At 40.6% G+C, this 24,014-nt stretch overlaps 1 protein-coding gene across 1 annotated transcript in view; it reads right to left on the bottom strand.

The window, feature by feature from the left end:
- WLS (Wnt ligand secretion mediator) overlaps nucleotides 1-24,014 on the bottom strand; it is a 52,250-nt gene that overhangs the window by 24,172 nt on the left and 4,064 nt on the right. The window contains exon 2 of the mRNA XM_063137574.1: nucleotides 5,657-5,929. Coding sequence (XP_062993644.1) covers nucleotides 5,657-5,929 — 273 coding nt within the window. The remainder of the gene's footprint in view (nucleotides 1-5,656; nucleotides 5,930-24,014) is intronic.

Below are 24,014 nucleotides of genomic sequence, written 5' to 3'. Positions count from 1 at the left end.
GTTTTAACTCTGTATTTTAACCTTATATCAATTTTGCTGCGTGGTTTTATCCTGGTTGTGCTTTTTATATTGTATTTTGTATTTGTATTTTTAACTTGTTGGTTGTTTTATGATGATTTTAATTTTTGTGAACCGCCCAGAGAGCTTCAGCTATTGGGCGGTATAAAAATGTAATAAATAAATAAATAAATAAATAAATATTATATTCAGGGATATATACATGTTACAAATAAATAATAAATATTATCGTTTTGTTGTTTTTATTGTAACCTGCTCTGCTGAAGGTACAGTTTATAAATGTAATGAAGAAAATATATTTATTTTTGATATGATGCCTGGTGACAAACTACCCAACAATACAGGGATCATAATGGTGGATGCATTTAGGGTCTAGACAACTAATTGCCCACTCTCAACTTAAAACCAGCATAAATACACTGCCGAAATAACAGTTTCCTTCTTCATGCCAATCACTTCCATTTAGAGATAATTTATTCATCTATTTAAATATTACAGTAATTAATTTTGTTCACAGCAATAGTTAAATTAATTACAAAAATAGTGGAAAGACCCAGTTTTCCATAAGCATGCATAACAAATGTATTCTTCAGAAAGACAAACACGGCATCCTTCAAGGTCACAAGCATTAGTCTCCAAGATGCGTTTTAGAACACAATCAATCTACATTATCTTGAAGGAAAAATAAAACCACTACAAAGATCTTTTAGAGGCATCCTGCCAAGACTGCGATTTTCCCCCACTGCCAGCTCATTAAATGATTAATTTATAAGGACTCAACAATATTATTGCCTAGTTCCTATATTTCTGCACTGTGCATAGTAAACACAGAGACAGTAATTAAACTGTGGTAAAATGGTGACTTCAGCCTTCCATTATCTTCACTTGGTGATTCAAGCAGCCCGGTATACTGGCCAAAGGAAGTGACTGGACTGAGTCACACAAATGAGTCACTGCAGCCATTTTTATTCCACTGGTGTCCCCCAATCCAAGTAGTTTATATATGCCTGTACACACCCTCTAAGAATCCTAATGTCAAACACCAAAATAATTCCACCCACCAGGAAACAATTGGGAATAAAGAATTACTGCAGATATTTTGGACCTAGGGTTCTGATTGTATATGGTTCCTTGAGGGGGGAAAAAGGCTGGATGTTCAAAATGAGAGAAAATACTGAAAAGCCAAGTTAGCAAATGACATGGGAAATATGGAGGAATGCAAATAAAAGTTTGCAGACCATTATAGGTATCGGAATGGGTTCAAAGAATGCATCATATGGAAGCTGCAGACCCATTTCGTGGCATGTAAAAACAAGGGGTTACTGAATTATATAAGGAAAGTATGAATACAAGGGCTGGTACAGAGCAGCAAGAGTAGTCAATACAGTTTAGAAGTTCAGACTTATGCACAGGGGGTTGAATAATAATAATAATAATAATAGTAATAGTAATAGTAATATTTCTTACCCGCCTCTCCACTTTGATTGAGGCAGGGAACAACAGTAAATATAAAATACATAAAACTGAATTAAAACATAATATACATTGTTAAAACATCCTAAAAAATCTTAAATTTCTGCTGGATAGGCCTGCCAGAAGAGATCAGTCTCTATAGCTTTCTTGAATGCTAATAGACTGTTAAGTTGACGATGAAAAAGGACATAGCAAAGTTCAATATCTAAGGAAGTCTCCTCCCAGATACTGTATACATGCTTGGAGTCTTAGGTCATCTTTAGAAACCCTTGTCTAGGTGTCCCTGCCAATGAAGTTAGCAGAGTGGCTACAAGACGGAGGATCTTCTCAGTTGTGGCACCCTGTTTATGGAATTCCCTCTCCTAGGTGGCTCATCTATTGCTGGCACCATTACCCTTTCAGCGCCAGGCAAATACACTTCTTTTCTCCCAGACATTTTTGGTTTTTATTATTGTGGAGGGAGCCACCCTGAGAACTTCTTATTATTGAACTTTGTTATAGGGTGGCATATTAAATAAATAAATAAATAAATAAATAAGTGCATACATAAATAAAGAGTTTTACCCACAGAGCTATAATTTGGGGGGTGGGTGGGGTTATTTTACACAGCGCTTATTTCCTAAGTGCAGCCCACAAGCCAGTATTATTTCAATACGACAGGTAACAAGGCGAAAGCTAACAGACAATGGTTTGCTTATGGCTCTCCATAAAGTTCAGTACTGAACGGAGATTGCATGGCAGGAGGGGGTGCAGAAAAATAGGAAGAACAGGTCTAGATCACAGTTAAGCGCCCATTAGTGGTTTTGCTTCACATACTGCCCCTGACGTTACTGCTGGCTTTACCCTCCTGACCTCAGCATGTTGGGGAAAATATCTGAAATGCACAGGCCTCTTTTTCAGACCTTCTGCTCATCATGTGGAGGTCTGGGGAGCTGAGAGGTGGAACCAGGTAGGAGTGGGGCCAGCATGGGGGATCCCCTCAACTACAGGTTTTTTTGAAAGAATGAGTGGAGCAAATGTCTGAACGGGGCTCCAAAGCCTTAAAAATTACATGCTACACCAACTGCAGGCTTTTCAACACATATAAAATATGTTTTTCTCTCAAGTATTCAAACAAGGACTGGCCTTTGAACATTATGAGAAGGGGGAAAGGAAGAAAGGTATGTATGGAAATGTCAGCACTGTAGGCCAAAGGTCTCCAACGGGGTGCCCTCAAAGCTTTCACTCCTCACCCCCTTCATGGATTTTTTTTAATTTAAAAACTTGAAAAACTAAGGATGCCAGGTTCTCCTTCACGTTTCTCCCTCTCCCAGCCTCTAGCCTTGTTCTTTCGCTCACTATTTCCCCCTCTTCCAGTCCCTAGCTTTGATCCTTCTGTCCTGCTCAACCCTTTATCTTGCTATTTTGTCCTCCTCCATGCTGTTTTTCTCTGCCTTCCCAGCCCTTTCGCTCATTCTTCACACACAGGAGCACACAGCACCTTCCCAGGCCGGGGGCTCTGATGGCAGAGGAGGAAGTAGGAGCAGCAGGTGGGGGAATACAGTGGGGCTTAGCCTAGGGTTGAGATAAGAAAATGTTTTCTTTACTTTTGGGGCTAGGACATTGTCTGTTCCCTTGGGGCCGGGGAAAGGGGTCTGTGGATACAATGAGCATAGCAATCCCATGTAGGCCTACTCAAACATAATTCTCTTTGAATTCCATGTAAGCATGTATAGGATTGTAACCTTCAGTGGGTATTTTGTTGTATTGATTCTACCAAAGCACACCTATTAGCTTTGGAGTTCAGAGCCCTCATCTGCTTGAACTCAGTTTCTTGGGTGTATTACTTGTCTTTCGACTAGCCATTTTGTGGTGCTGCCATTAGCAGTTTTTCAAATTTCCAAAAAGCTTGGGCACCCCTGCTGTAGCCCCCCCTGCTGTAGATTACAAAGACTTTAACAATTGTGTTATATATTATAAATGCTGTAATAGTCACCATGACAAGGTGCATATGCACTATGCCCCACTCAGCTGAGAAGCCCATTGGGTCTGGCTTTAAGCAAGTCATCGTCTTTCTGTCCCACCGATATCATGGGGTTTCTGAGATGACAAAATAATAACCTCACTGCTGACCCTGGGAAGAAGGGCAGGTTACATCATAGGACACAAAATCAATAATCTGGTGTTACTTGGCCATTGATGGGGAACCACAGATGCTAATGACTGCAAGCTTCAGTAGCTCAGGTTAAACAGCCAGGGATGGCACTGCCAACTATTACCTAATGTCAATACAAATTTAAGTAAGGGATGTGGATTAAGAAAGGGAGAGTATTGGATGACTAATGAAGCCTACAGAATCAGGAAAGCTGCCAGACTGAATTCTGGCCTGGAGTCAGGCCAATTTGTACTCTCATTCGCTGTCTAGAAATGGCAAAGGCAGGGCAGTGTTATATTCACTCAAATTAGAGCAGGAGAATCAAGCCAAGAATGATCTCAAAGTGACTTTCACCTTCATGCTTCTCCTTGATTGTAAGAGAAAACTACACTTGTATTTATATTATTTTTTTGTCCTCAAAATAGAAAGGAAAAGCCTATTTTGGGCAGCTGCTGTCAGATGAATGCAAATGTATTATTCCCCCCTTCAGTGATTAAAAAAGAAAAGAAAACCAACCATCCTAAGAAATGATCTCCCTTGCGTCCATACACTTTCCTGTAAATGCAGAAAGAAAATCTCTCAAGATTGTTGCACTTGTTCACCAGAATGGGATTTTAAAAACTAAGCAAACACAAGGCCAATCAATAAGAACCCAAGTAACTTGCCACATGTTAAGCACAACACTGGGAACAACTAAACACGTCGGCCTTAAGACTTGTGGCAGCAGCAAAGATATACTAAGGAAACTATATATTAATCATTTACAAAACAGCATGGCAATTTACTGTATTGATGTTGTCCCAAGCATTCGGTCAACTGATCATAGAATCATAGAATAGCAGAGTTGGAAGGGACCTACAAGGCCGTCAAGTCCAACTCCCTGCTCAATGCAGGAATCCACCCTAAAGCATCACCGACAGATAGCTGTCCATTTGCCTCTAGTGTGGAAGAGCCCACAACCTCCCTAGGTAACTGGTTCCATTGTCGTACTGCTCTAACAGTCAGGAAGTCCAACCAGAATCTGGCCTCCTGCAACTTGAGCCCATTATTCCGTGACCTACACTCTGGGATGATCAAGAAGAGATCCTGGCCCTCCTCTGCGTGACAACCTTTCAAGTATTTGAAGAGTCCTATCATGTCTCCCCTCAATCTTCTCTTCTCCAGGCTAAACATGCCCAGTTCTTTCAGTCTCTCCTCATAGGGCTGTTCAAAACCACACACCTAGCACAGGACTACAGTGTAGCTTTTGCAACAACAATGCATTGTTAGGTATTTGTATTAAAAGCCTCTGCAGTGGTCCATTCCTAGCCTCACCACAGGAAGCCGCCTGAATCAGACCACGCTGCTAAATTTAAATTAAGTTTTAAAAATGATCTTATCATGATAGGTGGTACTACATCAGAAAGAGGCTCTTCCACTTGACATCACCCTTATATATAAGTATCTAGGGGGTAGGGTTATTGAATGCATCCTTGCAGGAAGGCTTCGTGCTTCAAAATTAATATGTTAATAGAGAAAGAAAAGGTGGCCTTTGATCTTTTCAGAATTCTATCCATCAGCCTTCCCAATGAGCTGCCCAATTCCCTTCAGCTCCACTAGTCGCAATAAACTTCAAGACCCTACCCTCAGAGTGGCACAAGGGTCAGTGAAGCTGTCCATACTGAATTTGATATCCAAGACTAAATCCAAGCAGAAAGTAAGATATTGGGTTGGATCCAGGAACTGCTTCCCCTGAGAAGAAAGGCTTTGCTCATGAAAGATCCTTCTGCCTGATTTCTGGGACTTCCCCCTCCCTCCCATACCACACCTCATCACATTCATTAGGGGCTCCTGCCTCTGTATAGCATTTTCAGGGGCCTGGAGGGGCTGCCATGGGAAGGAGGAGGCAAGGAAGTCCACTTCCACCAGCAGTCTAATTCTGGATCCAACTCATTGCTTTGTTCTCATTTACACTTACTTTAACACACATAGACATACACTCCTTCATTCTTGTAATGATTAATTATCATGGTAATTTTTCTAGGTACTTACTAATTTGGTTGTCGATCTTGAAGGCAATGTCCATATCCAAAACATAAAGCATGAACTGGAACCAAGGGCTCATCTCCTTGTTAGGGTGAGGCACATGAACTGAAAACACAATGTCGTTGGCTTCTATATGCCTGCTCATAGCTTCATCCAAGTCTCTTATTTTTTCACATTTCTTACTTCCCCAGGGCATAAACCACTTGGTCCTGTGATGGTTCTTCTGGACATCTACACACTTTACTGCCACATAGTCCACAGCTGAAGTGGGCTTTGGAGCTGAGAATAAAAACACATACACAACACCTTTAGCATCCACAAACATATTATTCAGTGACCCTAACGGTGAAGTAGCACATGATTATTATTTTTCATTGGTAATGAATTGGACTAGATGAACATTGAGGTCCTTTGCAACTCTATATCCCACTAGCAGGACCCACCGCTTGCGCAACAGGAACTACTGCTTTCAACAGTAATTCTGGAAATGAGTGGAAACACTCATTTCCTTAGTGGGATAGGTCAGTGGAGCTCCCTTCTGAAAGCTCCACTGATCTGCCCCATTTTGGAAATGAGCATTTCACTTGTTTCCAATAATTGCAGAATCCATTAGCTTCCTGTTGCACCAGCACATGGGCAGCGTTGGATACTGCCCTATGATTCTATGACTCAAGCTCATGTGTAAGCATGCACTAAATAGAGCATGATAGGGCTTGTTCAGTCATTATCTTCTGACCTGAACCTACCTGGACACAAAGATCAACATCAGAGGAATTCCTCAGAGTGTCTCCTCTAACAGATGTTCGGAAGATGGCAACAAGAGAGAGGGCGTTCTCAGTGGTGCCCCCCCTCCGATTATGGAACGCTTTCCCCACTGAGATCCATCTGGTGCTAACTCTGTCATCTTTTCGGTGCCAGGCGAAAACTGTCCTCTACTCCCAGGCATTTGATGGCACATGATGGAATACTTATTTCAGTTGTTTTTATCAGGTCCAATATCTTATTGTAACTGTTTTACCCACTTAAATTGTTTTACATTTTGTATGTTAGAAATCGTATATTATATTTCTATCATCTCATATTGTGGTGTGTATTTTTGTGAACTGCCCAGAGAACTTCGTCTATTGGGTGGTATAGAAAATAAATAAATATAGTAAACCATGGTTTGGTCTTACATGACTATTGCTTGCGTACTTCCTCCTCTGCCTATGTGCTGTACTTCCTGGTTTTCCAGTTTGGTTAACAAACCAGGAACTAATTAACCAAAGCATACAAGAGGCAGGAGGGGAAGGAACAGGAGACCACAGGGCCTGTTCTCATAGCACCAAACCATGATTTAGTGTTATATTGTGAACCATGGAAGACTTGAATTATTTGGCATTATTCTAGTAGAGCCAACTATTTCCTCCTCACTTCACAATTTCCATTGCATTCTAACATCCCAATTCTAAAACACATTATTTGGAAATACATCATTGTAGTATTCCAAATACTACATTTAAAAACAAAGTCACAACAAGTGAGGCATCACTCTCTGGCAAGTGTGAAGAGCAAAAAGTTTTTCTCCCAACTTTGAAACTGCGGAGTGGGTGGGAATTGTCCTGGCAGCTTTGCATTGATCCCCATCTCTACCTCCAAGGTTGGGAAAGCCTCTGATCATCACCAACCAGCATTGGGTAAGTCTCCAGGTTCCCTGCCTCTCTTTCCCACAAGAGAAAGGGGCAGGGAGGGGAGGCACCTTTCGACTCTGCTTGGCATCTGAGCTCTGAACCCCTTTGCTGACCATCAGCTGAAACTATAATGTTTCCCACAAGAAAGACTGATGAGGATTCTGTTGCTGTTAGAGTGAGGTGCTTGCCTTCAACCAACCACCAGCAAGGAAATACCTACCAACTACATTTTAGCAAAGGCAGCCAAAAATGGTAGACCCATGTTCATGAAGCAAGTTCTTATGAAATCTAGGTATACATTCTTAGAACAGTATGACGGATTTAATCTTTTACCCCTTCTGGTGTCCACATGATACTTACTTGTACAGAGATAATCGGTTAAGAACAACAACTTGTAAATTTACTTCTCAATAAGATGCTTCTGCAAATATACTCAGGATTGTTTGAATTAACACGCATGCTGCTCTGTGTTCACACATAAACTTAATTCTATAGCATGAATGGATTTTGAACACTTGCATAGACATAGCCAGCTTAAATGCTTTATGTCATGCTATGTACACAGAAATGAAAAGCATGGCTATCCCAGAGATTCAAGTTACTGTTAAATCTATGCCAGTCACAGAGTGATCAGAATAGGATTAGAGAACAGAAAGACATTCTACTATAGTTGGGTGCACAAACTAGCCACATGGTTCTCAAAAGTTCAGAGGCAATGATAGGCTCCGCACATCCTGCCTTTTGTTTTGTCCCATGGAGAACATACTTGTATCAGTAACTCTGGTCAATTAGCTGGTCATATGAGCCTCCTAATCCTGCACATCAAGCAATGACCTGCTCCAATGAACCAAACAAAAGCATGTCCCTGTGCCTTTAGCATCTAGCCCACCAGAGGGTTATTTCGTTTGCTGCTGCATCATATACATTTCTTTTAAAGTAGGATGTACAAACCAGTGAGCATTTGAAGCCAAATCAGTGAAAGCCTAATTGAAACAGGTATCACATACCCATGCACATCAAAGCTCCACAGGCGTTGGCTTGGCTCAGTAGCTAGCGACTGCCACAAACCCTTCCACTCCACTTGGGGAAGAGGCAAGGATCTTGTGTTGTGCTGATCTGTGCAGCAAGCAGAAGCTGCATTCAGCCCAAAGCTCGAGAGGTCAGCACATTTCCCCCATGAGTGGGGGAAAACTGAAGGTGGCCATGGGAGGTGGTGAGAATATGCTGCTGGGCATACAGAGTTGTGAAGACCTGTATACAGAGATGTTTATTACCTTTGACTGTGTTTATAAAGCTAACTTACATAAACACAGTAGCATCGTAGATGGTGTTTTACATCCCAGGCAAATTAACCACAATACTAGACTATTCTGGTAAGATTCCTATTCCAGAGTGCGCCTATTTTTCTAAAAACATTTAATATGCACTAATGGAAAATGAACAGTGTGCTTTTTCTACACTTTACAAAGCACATCTTCTGGTCTAGGGATTCAGAAAGAAAAAAAACATCTCAGGAAAAATGTTATCCATTAACTGCTTTTGAAAGAACAGAAATGTTAAACAAAAACAGAGACCGTTAAATTATACGCTGGTCATTGGTAACTTTTTTTTTAAAAAAAAAGTTCATGCTTTCTGTGTTATGTATCCAACCATTGTGAATATCTAATATGCAATAATGCAAAAATGATGCATAATGAAATGATCATGTCCTACTTGGCATGAGAGTTGAACACAACACTCTCTTCTTGTTAGCTTTGTTTCATATAGCACTTTACAATCCTCTTAGGTGACTTGGCTGCTATTCCAAAGAGTCCGTCTTTTTCCCACTTGGTCTAACAACCTTTCCTATTGAATGGGATCGTAGCCAACTCTGTAATGCAAGAGAAGTCTTGATGCTCGTCTAGTGCACCGTCCTTGACAACTAATAAAATAAATTATCTGGTCATCATGGCTGTAACTTTGCTTAGGGAGACACTAAGGGACAGTAGAAAACAGTGTGAACTTATGACCATACATCTAAAGTTATGTCTTCATAAGAAGGGGGCATGGGGGAGTTAACATTTTCCATATAATAACATTTGTTTAACTGAAACCTGTCTACTTCAAACACAAAGACCACAATGAGCTTTATCTGAAGAGCATGTCTGGAATGTCTGGCTGGCTCTTCTTAAAGAGTATTGCTTGAATTCAAGTCATTCATGCAGAATGGTGGCTGTACATTGCCCCTTTAGATGTCAGGGGATTTGTTGAGCAATAAAATTAAAAGTTATCCTGCTTGGTAGGTTTCAGAGTTAATGTAGGTGGAACAAAAGAAGTGTGTGTAGGAAAGAGCCTAATTTAAGTTTGGACCCAATGTCTTTAAAACACAGACCAGCGACTGATCAAATCAGGGTGACACTCAATGGTCAACTAAACTGGAGAGACTGAACCATTTAGTACAATTTGGTCCCTGGCATTCTAGAAGTTTGGCATTATTATTTGAACAAAACATGAAGCTTGCATTCTTATGTATCATGTTTACTAAAATAGGCAGGATTCCCTGAGGTTATCTCCAATCTCTGATTGGCGGAGAATCCACCAGTACAGAGGGGATGCAGGTATGTGCAAAGCTGGGGTCTTAGCTGGCACTGGGGGGAGTAGCTCCTCCTAGCGCCAGCCAAGTCTTCCTTCATATGTCACTTCCCACCTGGACTGGGATAGCAAGAGGCATAAAAAGGAGGTGCCCAACCCTGCCAGTTCTGGAAGTAGGCACACCTCCCAGCGCCAGATGTTCATGCACCATCCCATCCATTTCTCTGTCTGAGCACCAAGAAAGGCAAGATGGATCAAGGGAGTCATGATTAATGTTATCCAGCCTGTGGAGGGTCTGGTACAAGGAAATTCACCCCCCCCCCACACACACACCTTAAAGTTGTTCCCCATCCTGTGCTGAATAGTACAGCCTCTGCCATTCATTGTCTGTCTATCTATCCGTGATTCATAGAAGAAAATCATGTTAAGCAACTAATTAACAATTATTGAAAGTATTATCCACTTTTTTCTCTAACGGAAGTGGGAGAAGCCCTTTCCACCAGCATATGATTGGGGCAGGCAACCTGGTGACTCCCAGATTTGGGAGAGCCCATAGCTCCATGTTAGAGCCCATGCTTTAATGCAGAATTTTCCTGGTTGAACTTCCAGGTAAGGCTGGAAAAAACCCTACCTAAAAACCTGGAGAGCTGCTGCCAGTCAGTGTCAACAATACTGGGCTATACTTGATATAAGGCAGCTCCTATGTTCTGGATTACAAATCTCATCAGTTCCAGCAAGCATGGCTAATGGTCAAATATTATGGGAGTTATATATCTAAACATCTGGAGGGCAGTGGAGTGCCTGCTCCAATACCTGCCTTTCCCCACTAGAATTCTCAATTTAAATGTGAATACCCTTTGTTACCTTTGTTTAACATACTCTATTGTCTAACATAATTGGCCAAAGCATGGGGGGGGGGGGTGAGTAGGGACACGAGAGATCTAATCTGATCAACACGATGGCAGAATTCAGGTTTGCTTTATTGTTGTTGAAGTCAGACTGTGGAGTTGAGAAATTTTCATTTTGCCTATTGGTTGTGTAGGAGACAGACAAGTCTGCTATGGGGCACTGGGGACTTTAGGAGATCAGTGCCACAGTGGTTTCTTTGAAATGCTTTCAAAAATGCACATTTTTAAAGCCTCATTGGCAATCCACTTCAGCTGGTCAGAGAAGAAGTAAACAAACTTAAAATAAGCTTTTGTTTTGCTGATTTTGGTTTTGTGTTTTTGATTCTTTCCTGTTAATAAAGTGGATTTTGAAATAAGGCTTGTCCACAGAATACAGCCACACAGGGCCATGTTCGCTGGGAATTATGGGAGTTGCAGTCCAATACATCTGGAGGGCACCAATTTGTGGAAAACTGGCCTAGACCGCTTGATTATACACTTTCTTGAGAAGGAAGCCAGAATCCTTGCTGGGACAACAGAGATGCCACCCCAGCCCTGAAAGTACTTTTTCTACCATTCCTGCTTATTTTTGAGGTGCCCATTTTTGGTGAGTAACATGTTAATGCTGGTGTCAGTTAAGAAATAATGCTTGCTAGCAGATGTCACCAGAGGCTCTTGCTGAATGTTTTCTCCTGGGTAAGTTAAATACACATGGAAATTTAAAGGCAGGAGAGGAGACTCTTACACTAAAGGTTCTGCTACACTCTGTATTAACAATGAAACAACAACCAAACAACAACAACAACAAAACTCCAAGCATTCTAGCTGGAAAATGTGGAGGGGTTTGGTTCTAGATTGGATGTACTGTAGTTTGGGACCCAACTGCTGGGGAGAGAATCTAACACCTATCCTGAGCACTGGGGCAACTAGACATAAGGAGAATCAGCCTCCTAATATCTCACATGCATTTCTGATAGAGGTCAGTCTATGCTGAGAAGTCCCATATGTGTACATGTACACACACACACATACGTATATATGGGTGTGCATAGGTGTACAGATATGTGCATGCAGAATTACACTGTATTACCCCATTCACAAGTGTCCTTGTAATCTCCAGGCCCTCCTTCTGGTCTTTTCTCCATTTCATGGCACACAATGGGCATTTTGCTAGTTATCAGCTTCTCAACTTCTCCCCATGTTAGCAGTACCTCAGCTATGCCTTCATTAACTGCTAGATATGGGAGTAAATATTTCCAGATATGTCCAACACCACCTCCAATTTACACAGAGCAGTCTAACCAAAATAAAATTTGTAAATTACTTTAGATAGTAAGTTGCCTTGGTGTTTTTTTTCTAGAAGAAGATTGACTCAGAAATAATTGTATTGATTAAAAAAAGAATGATAAATAGGTATACACTGGGTCACATGGGGATAAACTCTCCATTGCATTTGGCCATAGGACTCAATCACTGGGAGCCAAGAATGTCTGAAGGGGATCAGGAGCATGCAGAACGTGAATCTGTTGCATTTATATACACAACACAGCAAGTATGCAAGGTTGATTTTATTTAATACCCCAAGTACTTGTTAGTAAACTTGACAATTCAATTATGGTTAGTACATATATTGCAAACCAGTTTATTATTATTATTATTATTATTATTATTATTATTATTTATATAGCACCATCAATGTACATGGTGCTGTACAGATAACACAGTAAATAGCAAAACCCTGCCGCATAGGCTTACAATCTCAGAATGATCAGACAACATACATAGTTCATGCTATCCTTGGAAGAAGCAGATGATATATTTCTCAGCTCTGATTCCGCTACACCCACCATTGTATTTCAAGTGTTGTTGCATTTTTTAAAAAAGCAAGCTATAATATTCAATTCTTTTGATATATCTGTACTCCAGACATGTTCACAATTGGCCAGAAAATGGTTTTTCAAGAACTAGTCTAGCTCCTACTGGGAAGATTGTATGGTTTGGATCCTAACTAGGCTTCTGGGAATGGGAGAAACTCGTTTGTTTATGGATGGGACAAAGATCCAGTGTAGGATTCTGCTTGTGGAAGCCAAGAAAGGGAGGGAGGAGAAACAATTTCCACTGATTCCCCGTTCCCTACAGCCTTCTTGAGACTTCAAAGGACACAGGAAAGAGAGAATCACTGAAAGCTGCCATCACCATTTTTGCTGGGGAGAGAATCCATGAGCAGAACTCTGCTCAGAGAAACACTTCCACCAGCAGAAGCAAGCTCAGGCCTAAGTTTTCCATGAAAAGTGGCTCAAAAAGTAGTATACATGATTCACTTTATTTGCCTGGACCTGGGAACTTTTACAGTTGTCAACAGTTTCCAGTGTCTCTTGTAAGTATGCAACCAATTATCAACAGATGCTTCCCACACAAGCCTTGGGAAACAGACCAGTCCTGGCCTACAGACAACTTCCCAACCTGAAGCAGATGCTAACCAGCAACAGGACACAGGACAGAGGGACCAGACCATGCAATAGACCCAAGTGCCAACTCTGCCCCCACATCTGTCACAGGACCCAACAACATCAGTCACACAATTGAGGGCTCTTTCACCTGCATCCTCCAATGTAGTATATGCCATCATTTGCCAGTAACATCCCTCTGCAGTTTACATATGACAAACAGGTCAACATAGGACAAACAGGTCAACCTCTGCACAAGAAGAATAAGTGGACACAAATCAGACATAAGACAAAGCAGAACCCAAAAGCATGTGGGTGAACACTTCAACCTTCCAGGGCTGATTTGAAAACCACTGCATTACAACAAGTATACCACAGAGGAAAAATCTAACAAGAAACGGCTGAACTGGAAATTATCAAGAAACTGGACACTATACAACATGGTTTAAACAAAGATGATAGCTTTTTATCCCACTACAGCCCTCTTCGTGAAGTCAAGAGTCGGAAGCGACTGAACGAATAAACAACAACACATGATTTAACAACACCTATTTGGACACTATAATTGCTTAACTCCCAAACCTCACCTCAGGGGAACCCTTCCAAGGGAACACTACAATCCAATGGAATTTCCTGGGAGTGAAGAGGTTAGTCTGTTTACAAGCAAGTACAGCAGTTAAGGGATGCTACTTAGTTTGTTTGCAAGAAAGAAGCTTCTCTCAGGACCAATGACATGAGAATGGCTTTAGAGCAGGTTGCAGACATACAACCCCTAGTTCAAAGAGAGTGTTGCTAGAGGACAATTTTCCAGGCTTCCCCCTGCTTGAACAACGAAGTGATGGAACAAAATCTGGTGGCAGAAGTGCAAGTGGCTTGCATTCTGTGATTGTTTCTTCTGCCTTTTTGGTTTTTTTGGAACACAGACTTCATAATTGTCTTTATGCTTTTTTTTTGTGTGTGTGTGTGTGTGTGTGTTCACATACAGTAATGGCTGAGAGGATGGGACAGCAATGCCTCACAGGATGGCTCGTTGTCAGATCAAAGTCAGGTGCTGGTGAACATCAGGCAAAACTTGTCAGTACAGATGGACAAGATACCAAGGACAGTTCTACAGCACATGTTGAGCTTCAAGACGACAGCATCAGTAGTTCCATTTGCTCTGGGAATAGGGGAGATTGCAACAACCAGGACAATGTAGAGGTTCACCACAGTGGCAGCACCATGGACCAACCACCGACTACAGCCATCACTATTGGAGACGTAGGATCGTCAAAATCATCGAAGGGCAAAGGGGAAAATATTTTTTTATTTTATTTATTTATTACATTTTTATTCCACCCAATAGCTGAAGCTCTCTGGGCAGTTCACAAAAATTAAAACTATAATAAAACAATCAACAGTCTAAAAACTCAAATACAAAATACAGTATAAAAAGCACAACCAGGATAAAACCACACAGCAGAAATTGATATAAGATGAGTTAGAACAGTAACATTTAAATTTAAGTTAAAATTAAGTGTTAAAATACTGAGAGAATAAAAAGGTGTTCAGCTGGCATTGGAAGGAGTACAGTGTAGGCGCCAGACGGACCTCTCTGGGGAGCTCATTCCACAGACGGGGTGCCACAGCAGAGAAAGCCCTCCTCCTAGTAGCCACCTGCCTCACTTCCTTTGGCAGGGGCTCATGTTCCTCTGATATGCACTTAAAAGGGCATCACTACATTTGATGCATCCCATGTTACAGCAACCAGAACACTGTAAAGATCTTCCTGAATACTTCAAAAATGCCTGCCATGGTTTATTGGAAAGAAACTGTAAATGCTCATTTGGCGATCAACTTCCTTGCTGAATATGTAAAGGCCCATCATATTGCTTCTCTCCCCACGGTGGAGATCTTCAGGGAAGCAATATGGGCAAAGCTATTAGAAAACAGAAAAGTTGGCTGACAAGTTTGGAGGTCTAATGCTTCATGTGTATGCAGATGCCAAAAAAACCCAACTTGAGTGGACACGCCTTTCCTGCATGTGTTGTTATCAGCCAGTTTTCCCAGGCCTTCTCATTCAATTCTCCAAAGCTGCTGAATGATGTTCCTATTGATCTTCAATATGTGAGTCCAAATGGTAATCATGATTTCCTCCAATGCATTGTAGAGAATGACCAGGAGCGTCTCCAGAAAAAGTTGTGCAAGGACACACTAGCCCTGTTACTGCAGTGATGGATCAGTAGGCAGGACACATATAGGCAAAATTTATACATTGTCCAAAGTGGTTCTCAAATCTGGAGAAGAAGAGCAATACTTCTTGGAAGCACAAAAGCCAACAATGCGTGGGGTGCAGGGCCTCATGTCTACAATTGAAAAGAGTTGCAAGGGTGTGATTGGAGACACTGCTACACAGAATATTTTCAAAAATGCCTCTTTGATTGTGACTGATGGAGCATCAGTTGACATTGGGGAGGAAGCAGGATTGTGCCACCTGTTTGAGGAATGTATGTGAGGCACTGATAATAACATCCCACTCATCAAGACCTGGTGTTCCGTCCACAGGTTCAACCTGGCATGGAAAAAGTGTGCAACACTGTCACTGAAGTGAGCCACATCTTTCAGAAGCTGGGTTCAATCTGCTCTTTCTTCCATGTATCAGGTGTGCACACATGAGAACTGAATTACTTGGCTGAAGCAAACAAACTTTGCTTGCTATCACTCCCAACCATCTTTGAGGTAAGATGGACAGAGTATTCCTTCTCCCTCATGGATACAATTCTTCACTTTTGGCACACACTTGTTACGTACTTCGAACTATTGAAGGAGGATGGCAGCAAGGGATTCTTTACTGATCTCGTCACAGAGGAAAACCTTAAACTCATGGCATTTCGGGCAGACATCCTTTGTGTGTTCAGCAGGTACCAGAAGCAGCTTCAAGCAGATGCTATCACCATCCTGGTGATAGCAGTCAGATCTAAAAATCAATGCTCTGACAGCAGTCAGATCAATGCTCTCACAGAGATACCTCTGCTTGGTAGGTGGGTAGAGGCTCTGCATGAAAGCATTGAAATGGATGAGACTGGACCAAAGCAACTGAAAGGACTGACCCCAATAATGAGGAGGCCAAGAGGTGTAAGTTGCACCACCAGTTTGTTACTGACAACCAAGATGTGGAGGCTATACTCATTGAAGTGCAAGAGTCTCTCAGTAACTTCCTTGAAGAAAGGTTCAGCATTGACGACGACCTAATAAATAATGCAAAACCATTTTGTGTCACATTGGGAGCAGATTTGGATCTCACAGAATTGGGAATGGAGTATGAAGAAATACTGGGCATTGAGTGCATTGAGAGTGTGTGCACCATGGCTTTGAGAGACAAGGTCAAGATCTTTCCAGGGCCACTGAATTACAAGAATGTCACTACGATCCTCACCCATGAGGATGTGGGCTAGGATCATAGTGCTGATGTCGAGAGGCTCATAAGTGCAAGTGTTGCACTCAAAAGTAAAAGTAGGACCTGACTATCTGTGTAAATAGATAACTTATATCTTTATATTCATTAAAATGTGTCACCATTGGCCGACTGGGACCCCAGACAAGCTGTTTTGCATTGGCTGCAGAAGAAAGAACATAGGGTACAAGACAGGCCTAAAGCACAAGGACAGGAGTACTTTAAGGGTATTTACAAGGGTGCGACAAAGCATTACCTGCCTAAAGATGAAGGTGAAGAAGAGGAGGTTCTGCCCAAAAAGAAAAAGGGTGGGTTTTTTTAGAATGGTTTGGGCATTTGCTTTATGAGGACTGAGCACATTCTACCCTTATACAATTTGAGTTACATGCCATCCCTGACGTTGTCTATTGTTAAGTTCTTAATAAACCCATACACATAACACATAGCATCTCTCTTCTTCTTCTCACCACTTTTTTCCAACTGTACATTATCAGATTTCCAACTGTACATTTTGTGTCCAACTGCACACTAAAAAACAACCTGCTTGCCTTGTAGCAATACATTATGGTATTGCAAGACAGCGCTTTCATAAAACTTGAATCAGAGCTCTCCAGCACTTTATCCCCCTCAACCAAGGGGGATGGTTGATGATTCATAGCCCCTAGGCCTGAGCTCTTGAAGAGGCAAATTTCCTTGAGAAAGTGGTAACATGAGCAGCTGCTTCCCAACTCCATTTTAGATCTATGTTTGTATGTGGCTTGACTGAGAGTGAAATCTTTTGCATTTCCCACCTAGTTCCAACAGCATAAATGCAGACATCTTACACTGCATTAGCCACAGATTCAGACCCTCCTACACTTTAGTTTATGTCTTGGAAGTGATGTGACAGCAGGGACATAAGAATAAAAGAGCCATGCTGAATCAGACAAAAGGCCTATCCAGTTCAACGTTCTGTTCACACAGCGGTCAACGGGATGCCTGTGTAAAACCCATGAGTAGGACATGAAAGGGGAACGTTCTGGGGTTGACCAAATAGCTGTAACTTCCCTGGATGGAGAGGTGCTCAGGCAGGTTCTTCTGACTAATCCCTTGCAGCCTTTGCTGGGGTTACACTAGTTGACTTTAGCCAAGTAGCAATAGCAGACTTAGGTAATTGCAGTTTCCCCTCAAGACACTTTTTGGAAACCACAACTCAGTCTTTCCCAACCTGGCAGCCTCCAGATGTGTTGGACAACAAATCCCATCATCTGCACCCAGCAGGTGTATTGGAGAGACCGGCTGGGAATGACGAGAGTTTTAGTCAGACGCGGCGTTAGGCTGGGGAAGGCTGCCATAACTAGTGGCCTATTTAAATACTAGTGAATTTAAACATACTACAGGCTCTCAGCCCAACATTTAAGTCATATTGTCCTTGACATTAAGAAGGTACCTACAAGGGGAGTTCTGCCCCTTGTTTTCTATAGCTCCTTCAGCATTCCAGATTTTCTGAACCTTGTTTCACACCCCAATGGGTCCTTTAGAAAAATCTCAATTGCACAGTGTCTACACTGATTAAAACTTGAAGCTGAGTGACCTCATGTGATGTTAACTACTCCCATGCTCCAAGAGCATTCTGCTTTTCTGTTCAATTACCCCCTTCTGTGCAGAGTTATCACCACCAAATGAGTCCACACAATGGGCTTCTGCTTCATTACACTAACCAACAGCAGGATAGGAATAAACAAGCTAATTTATCAACCTGGCTTCTCTCATCACTAGCCTCGATCTCAAGCGTCTCTCTTTTATGGAAAGAATCTACTAACTTCCAATTCAGTAAGCTCACAGCATTTAAACCATAGTGCTATGAGTTGTTGAAAGTTAGTGGATATTGTTAACATTTGACAACTTTTATATAAGGCTTCAGTTCTGTACGCATGGAAAGAAGTCTCACTGAAATCAGAGATCACTTTTGAGTAAACATGTTCAGGACTGTGCAATTATATGTCTTATTGTTTTTACAGTAGTGTTTGAAAATGACATTTTATTTGTATGTAAGCTCCTACTGAACATATGGAAAAGGCCAAAAAAAAAGTTTTAACTAAAAATAAATAAAATACCAAGTAGAATCAATTTGTGGACCAAAATAAAGATGCTGCTTACTTACCAGAAGTATATTGTACTCTCAGGCTTTTAATGATTTTATATATATTTTATATATCTGTTTCTTACCCACCTCTCCCTCTGGATTGTATTTAATGTTAGCAACATTAAATATTTAATGTTAACATTAAATACAAAAATACTGTAAAATGCATAAAACTGATTAAAAACATATAAAACTGATACTATATTAAAATAACAATCGGAATCTTAAAATTCATCTGGGTAGGCCTGCCGGAAGAGATCAGTCTTTATGGCTTTCTTAAACTCAGAAAGACTATTAAATTGATGAATCTCTCCCAGCAGGCCATTCCATAGTCAGGGAGCAGCAGAAGAGAAGCTCCTTAATTTTCCTAGATTTTCTGTAAGCAAACAAAAATTTCCATTCAATGGGTAGGATCGAACTTGGTCTCAGCACTAGTGCTAATAATGACATTGTCCTAGCATAAGCCAAAGCTTGTGCAATGTATCCAGTGTAACAGGAAACTACCTCTGAATTTCAGTGGCATATCCTCATTAGCATTAGTGCTGGGCCATAGTTGGATGCTACCCATTGACAGGAGATAGATATTTCCATTAAGTACAGTCAACAACTTTTATACAATCTTTCATCTTATGAGCATCAAGAGGACCAAACTACCAACATCATGGTCACCTGGTTTATTAAACTGCCCAAGGAGAGAGGATTATATTTGGTTTATGGAAGTTAAGACCTATCCTATCGTAGACAATATAAAATGGAGTCACAGCAGAAAGGAGTAGGAAAGTGTCAATCATGTTTTAATTTGATTCCATTTTATTCTGCTTCGTCTTTTTGTTTTCCTTTTCGTTACTCTTCCCAAGCTGCCTTCCCTGGAAGGGAGCAGGCTCTAAACAGAAACAAATAAACATGTACCAGATAGAGGTAGGAATGTTAAAACAAGAAGTGATGTTAATTAAGAGTACCTGTTTTACAATGTGTGGGTTTCCAGGCTCAAAATGTCAGGGGTATGCTTACACTACTGAAATGCATAACATATCATTAAGCATATCATATAGCTAAGACTCAACAATGACCAGATACCAGGAATTAATTCAATTCTGGTCTAAAATAGGCAAGTGTAGGCATGAGAAAGCCAAAATTAAAAATCTTCAGGGAACAGTGATCTGCTGCTTAACTCTGTTCAATAAACAACCAGCCAACCAAGCAGCCACCAACAAGCGTGCGCGCGTGCACACACACACACACACACACATATATATATATATATATATATATATATATATATACACGTCTGTCATAGTTTTCTGAGCTTCACGAGCAGGTAAAGAGACTTGCCAAAGGTCATCAACTGGGATCAAGAGCTGGGAACAGAATTCAGGTTCTCTATCCTAGCAGCTTGTTTCAACATATCACCTCTACTGAAAACAGTCTAAGATTTTAGCTGGCTTTTCATTACTTTGATAATATGGTACAACTAATACTACACTCTTAATTTATTGATTTTTTAAAGTGTTAAGATCCCAACTTTCCAGTTAATATTTAGGGGCTGCAAGCCACATAGGGCTGGAGAAGTGTCAGGTACTTGGACACCTCATTTTTATTTTTTAATGCTGATATACAGGATTTAGGTATTTTTCCAGTCCTAAACCAGTGCCATTATAGCTTAGTATTTTCCAGGTTTTTGTGTCTTTACTGTAAAGTACAGAAACCTTTTCCAGCCTTATATCCTCTACATGAAGTACACCAACCAGGCTTGTTGAGGTAAGAATTAATTCAGAGGCATTATCGGGACAGAGCTGATTTTGAGTACTCCCCAAAGCAGCACTGTTAACTGCTATTAATGCCATAGGTGCTCCACAAATCTGATTAGTTATCAAGTTCACTACTGCTGAATAAAAGAAAAACATCTCAGGATGCCAAAACAAAGATTTTATTTATTTAAAAGTCCAATGTGTTTCAGCCTATTTGTATTTTTAAGGCCTTCTTCAGGGCGTTAGGAAAACGTATGTAGAAATTCTTATAATAAATATCTCCAACTAAAATTCACTGGTGACTCCAGGTATTTAAATCCCTCACAAACGGAGGTTTAAATAGCAGTGATGGCCATTTACAGTGAAAGGGGGGGGGGGAGCACAGCTCTGAGAAGAAAGCCAGTCTTTTTTTCAAGCTGAATTTTTTCAACTCTCCAGTGTCTGAACTTTAGGTAACTACTGGTGCATCATAAAACAGTATATTTAGATGGCAAACATTTCCTGTCTCCTAGGCATACCCTATGTGTATCTACCACATACATGCCTGAAGGAATACTAAAGCATCTGTGGTATGCACATGTAGCCCTTTCATCTCAAGGGAAGCATTTCTGGCGTACAGAGAGAACTTTCAGGCAAGACAAAAGTGTTCTTCACCAGAGAAGGATCTATTTCTCTCCCAAATGCTCCAAGATCCTTAAACTAGACACGTTTTAATTTTCAAAAGAGACAAATTAATTGGCTTTGAGTTTTTCAATTTTGTTACCATCATTTCTGTAACATTTGTTTCTCTCCTTGAGGCAAGCTAGACTAGTGAAGAGTGAATTGTAAAAGGCCTTATGGCTGCAAAAGACTTTTAATCTTCATCTGCATATCCCAAACCCACCAGATTCCAGAGGAAACTGCACCAACTTCTTCATAACAGGGATTATTATTATTTGCCAATCTTTATTAGTGTCTGGAGAAAACTACAGAGAATTGCCTTATCACATAAAACTAAGCAATAAAACTACTAGCTCAAAAGAAGTAAAACCTTTTATTGTAACTTATGCAGTTACAAGGAGATAAATTCAAAGAGTGGTGCAGTTTTAGTGGAATCTCAAATGTCCCTCCCCCCCCCCCGACCTAATCCCTATGATTTTATTACCAATTCCTCACAACCTTAAAACACAGATTTATGCTGGATACATTTTCTGATACATTTCTCCTTTCAGCTGCAATTAAAGCTCTTTACAAAAGAACTGAAAAGACTTGAATTAGACATGACCTTTCTTGTCTATTTTCTCCAGCTCAAGAATCTATACCGTGACTACAGGCTGAATTAATCTTTCAAAATCAGTACTCATACACAAAGTGCAGCTATGTACCTATTCACTCTAGCAGCTCAGCCATATGTGAAGTATATTCAGCAGCAAGGGATTCCAGAGTTTAAAACTCTGTGTAACAATTTAATAAAAGCAATGCATTTCTAATATTGATAAATAATCTGATTTAAGGTCATTAATGAAATACAGTTTAAAGTGTTGAATGAGCTATTACCATCTTGCTAAGTTCTAGGCAGGGGTTGGTAACAGATGCTTTGGCCTACAGCTCTCATCAGCTCTAGCCAGCATAGCCAATGGTGAGGGATGATGGGAGATGTAGGCCAAAACATCTGGAGGGCCACAGGTTGTCCACCTTTGTCCTAAGGACTTATTCTTTAAATTGGTATGATGCCATTTAAGAATGGGCAAGCCTCACCTCAGCTACACTTTACAACAATAGTCTTCTTTCTGCATGGGCCTATATAGAATATCACTCAATGACCCATAAGTCACTGTCTGTAGATCATAAAAAGTGACCTTAGGAACTGATGAACAGAGAAATACCTGTAAAGGAGTGGGGGAGGGGAAGAGATTATCGCACAGTTGCACTATGAATTCCAACATGTGACAACCTCAAGTAATGCAAACAGCCTGGCTCCAAAATTACATTCCAAGTCCAACAAACCATTTTTTTTAATATTAGGAATATGTAATGTACACCCTCCTCACTCTGTGCATCCAGATTAATACAAGACTTCCTAATATGTTAAACCAGTTTGCTGTGATGTCCAAACCAGTAGACAGGTTTAAGTTCTCCCTGCAAATAAGCATCAATTGGCTATCACAACAAACTGTAGTTTAAGAGTCCAGTACTTTGCATTACAGTGAGTGCATGCAGGTTCACAGTGCATTCCTGATCCAACAAACTACAACTTTTTGGACTAGAAATGTAATGTCTGAACTAGTCTCAAGATGTACATTAAGCAAATAAAAACCAAACATACAGTTAAATCAAGATACCACATACTTGAGTTCATCAGCTTTAGAGAGTAATTAAGAACAAGTTCCATTATTTCTGAATGCAGATTGAAAAGCTGAAGAATAATTGAATCCTCCAAACCCACAGAGATTACTGACTTCCATAGCATTATATGCAGTAGCACCCAGGAATGGGCCTAAGTACTGTTCTGCCAATAGGTAGCTATCCCTACACAAAATTAAAGGTAGAGATCAATAAATACTTAGTCAGTGGAGTTCCAAGTTAAGGAGAAAGCAACTAAAAGAACTTGTCCTGGAACATGAATCCCAAACTCTTACTTTGCATTATCTGGAGATAATGACTCCCTGCCAGTGCAGTAAGTCTGGGTAACTTGAACATGGATTGATAGGTGAGATTTATATTTGAATGACTAAACTCTCATCTTTTCAACCAAATAGTCACAGAGATAACTAAATCTTCATAACTATGATGAATGAATTGTAGACATATTGGTGGCTATCAAGAACAGGATTTATCAGTAATGGTCACCATGTTGTGGAGCTCCTTATCAAAACTGCTTATCAGGCCCACTCACTGTTCACATTTAGAAAAAAGCTCAAAACTGATTCTTATTCTGTCAGGCTTTGGACCTGGACAGATAAGTGCATTTAATTTATCTGACAACTCTTATAACTTGAATGTGGGTTATATTATTTTATTGCTGTTGTTATAGTTTTAATTATAGTTTTAATTGCTTTTAAGTTCTACTAAATATTTTGTAGGTTGCCTTAAAAACCAGTTTAATCCAAAAGCCACAAAAAACCAGAACTCAAATTAATAAAAATACTGTATAATCCTAAAATTTTACATTATGGTTTTTCCAGTTGCTTTGCTCACCCTATCCACACATACAAACACACCTTTTCCCAGCCCCAAATGAACACACACACCCCAGTCCCAAAGGGAAATAAGAAAATTTCCCTATCTTGACCTCAGACTCAACCACTCCATTCCCCACTGTATGTGCATGCATGCATGTGAAGAACGATAGATGGGGCTGGGAAAGCAAAGAAAACAAGCAGGCTAGGGGCTGGGAGGAGGAAGAAATAGCAAGATGATAGGGTGCAAGGGAAAGAAAGAGCGAGGCTAGAGACTAGGAGAGAAAGAGCAAGGTAAAGTAGGGGGGAGAAAGAGCAAGGCTAG

The sequence above is a fragment of the Elgaria multicarinata genome, chromosome 1 (assembly GCF_023053635.1).
Source record: "Elgaria multicarinata webbii isolate HBS135686 ecotype San Diego chromosome 1, rElgMul1.1.pri, whole genome shotgun sequence".
NCBI lineage: Eukaryota > Metazoa > Chordata > Lepidosauria > Squamata > Anguidae > Elgaria > Elgaria multicarinata.
Note: the sequence above shows the minus strand (reverse complement) of the source record. Positions and strands in the feature narration are given on the sequence as shown.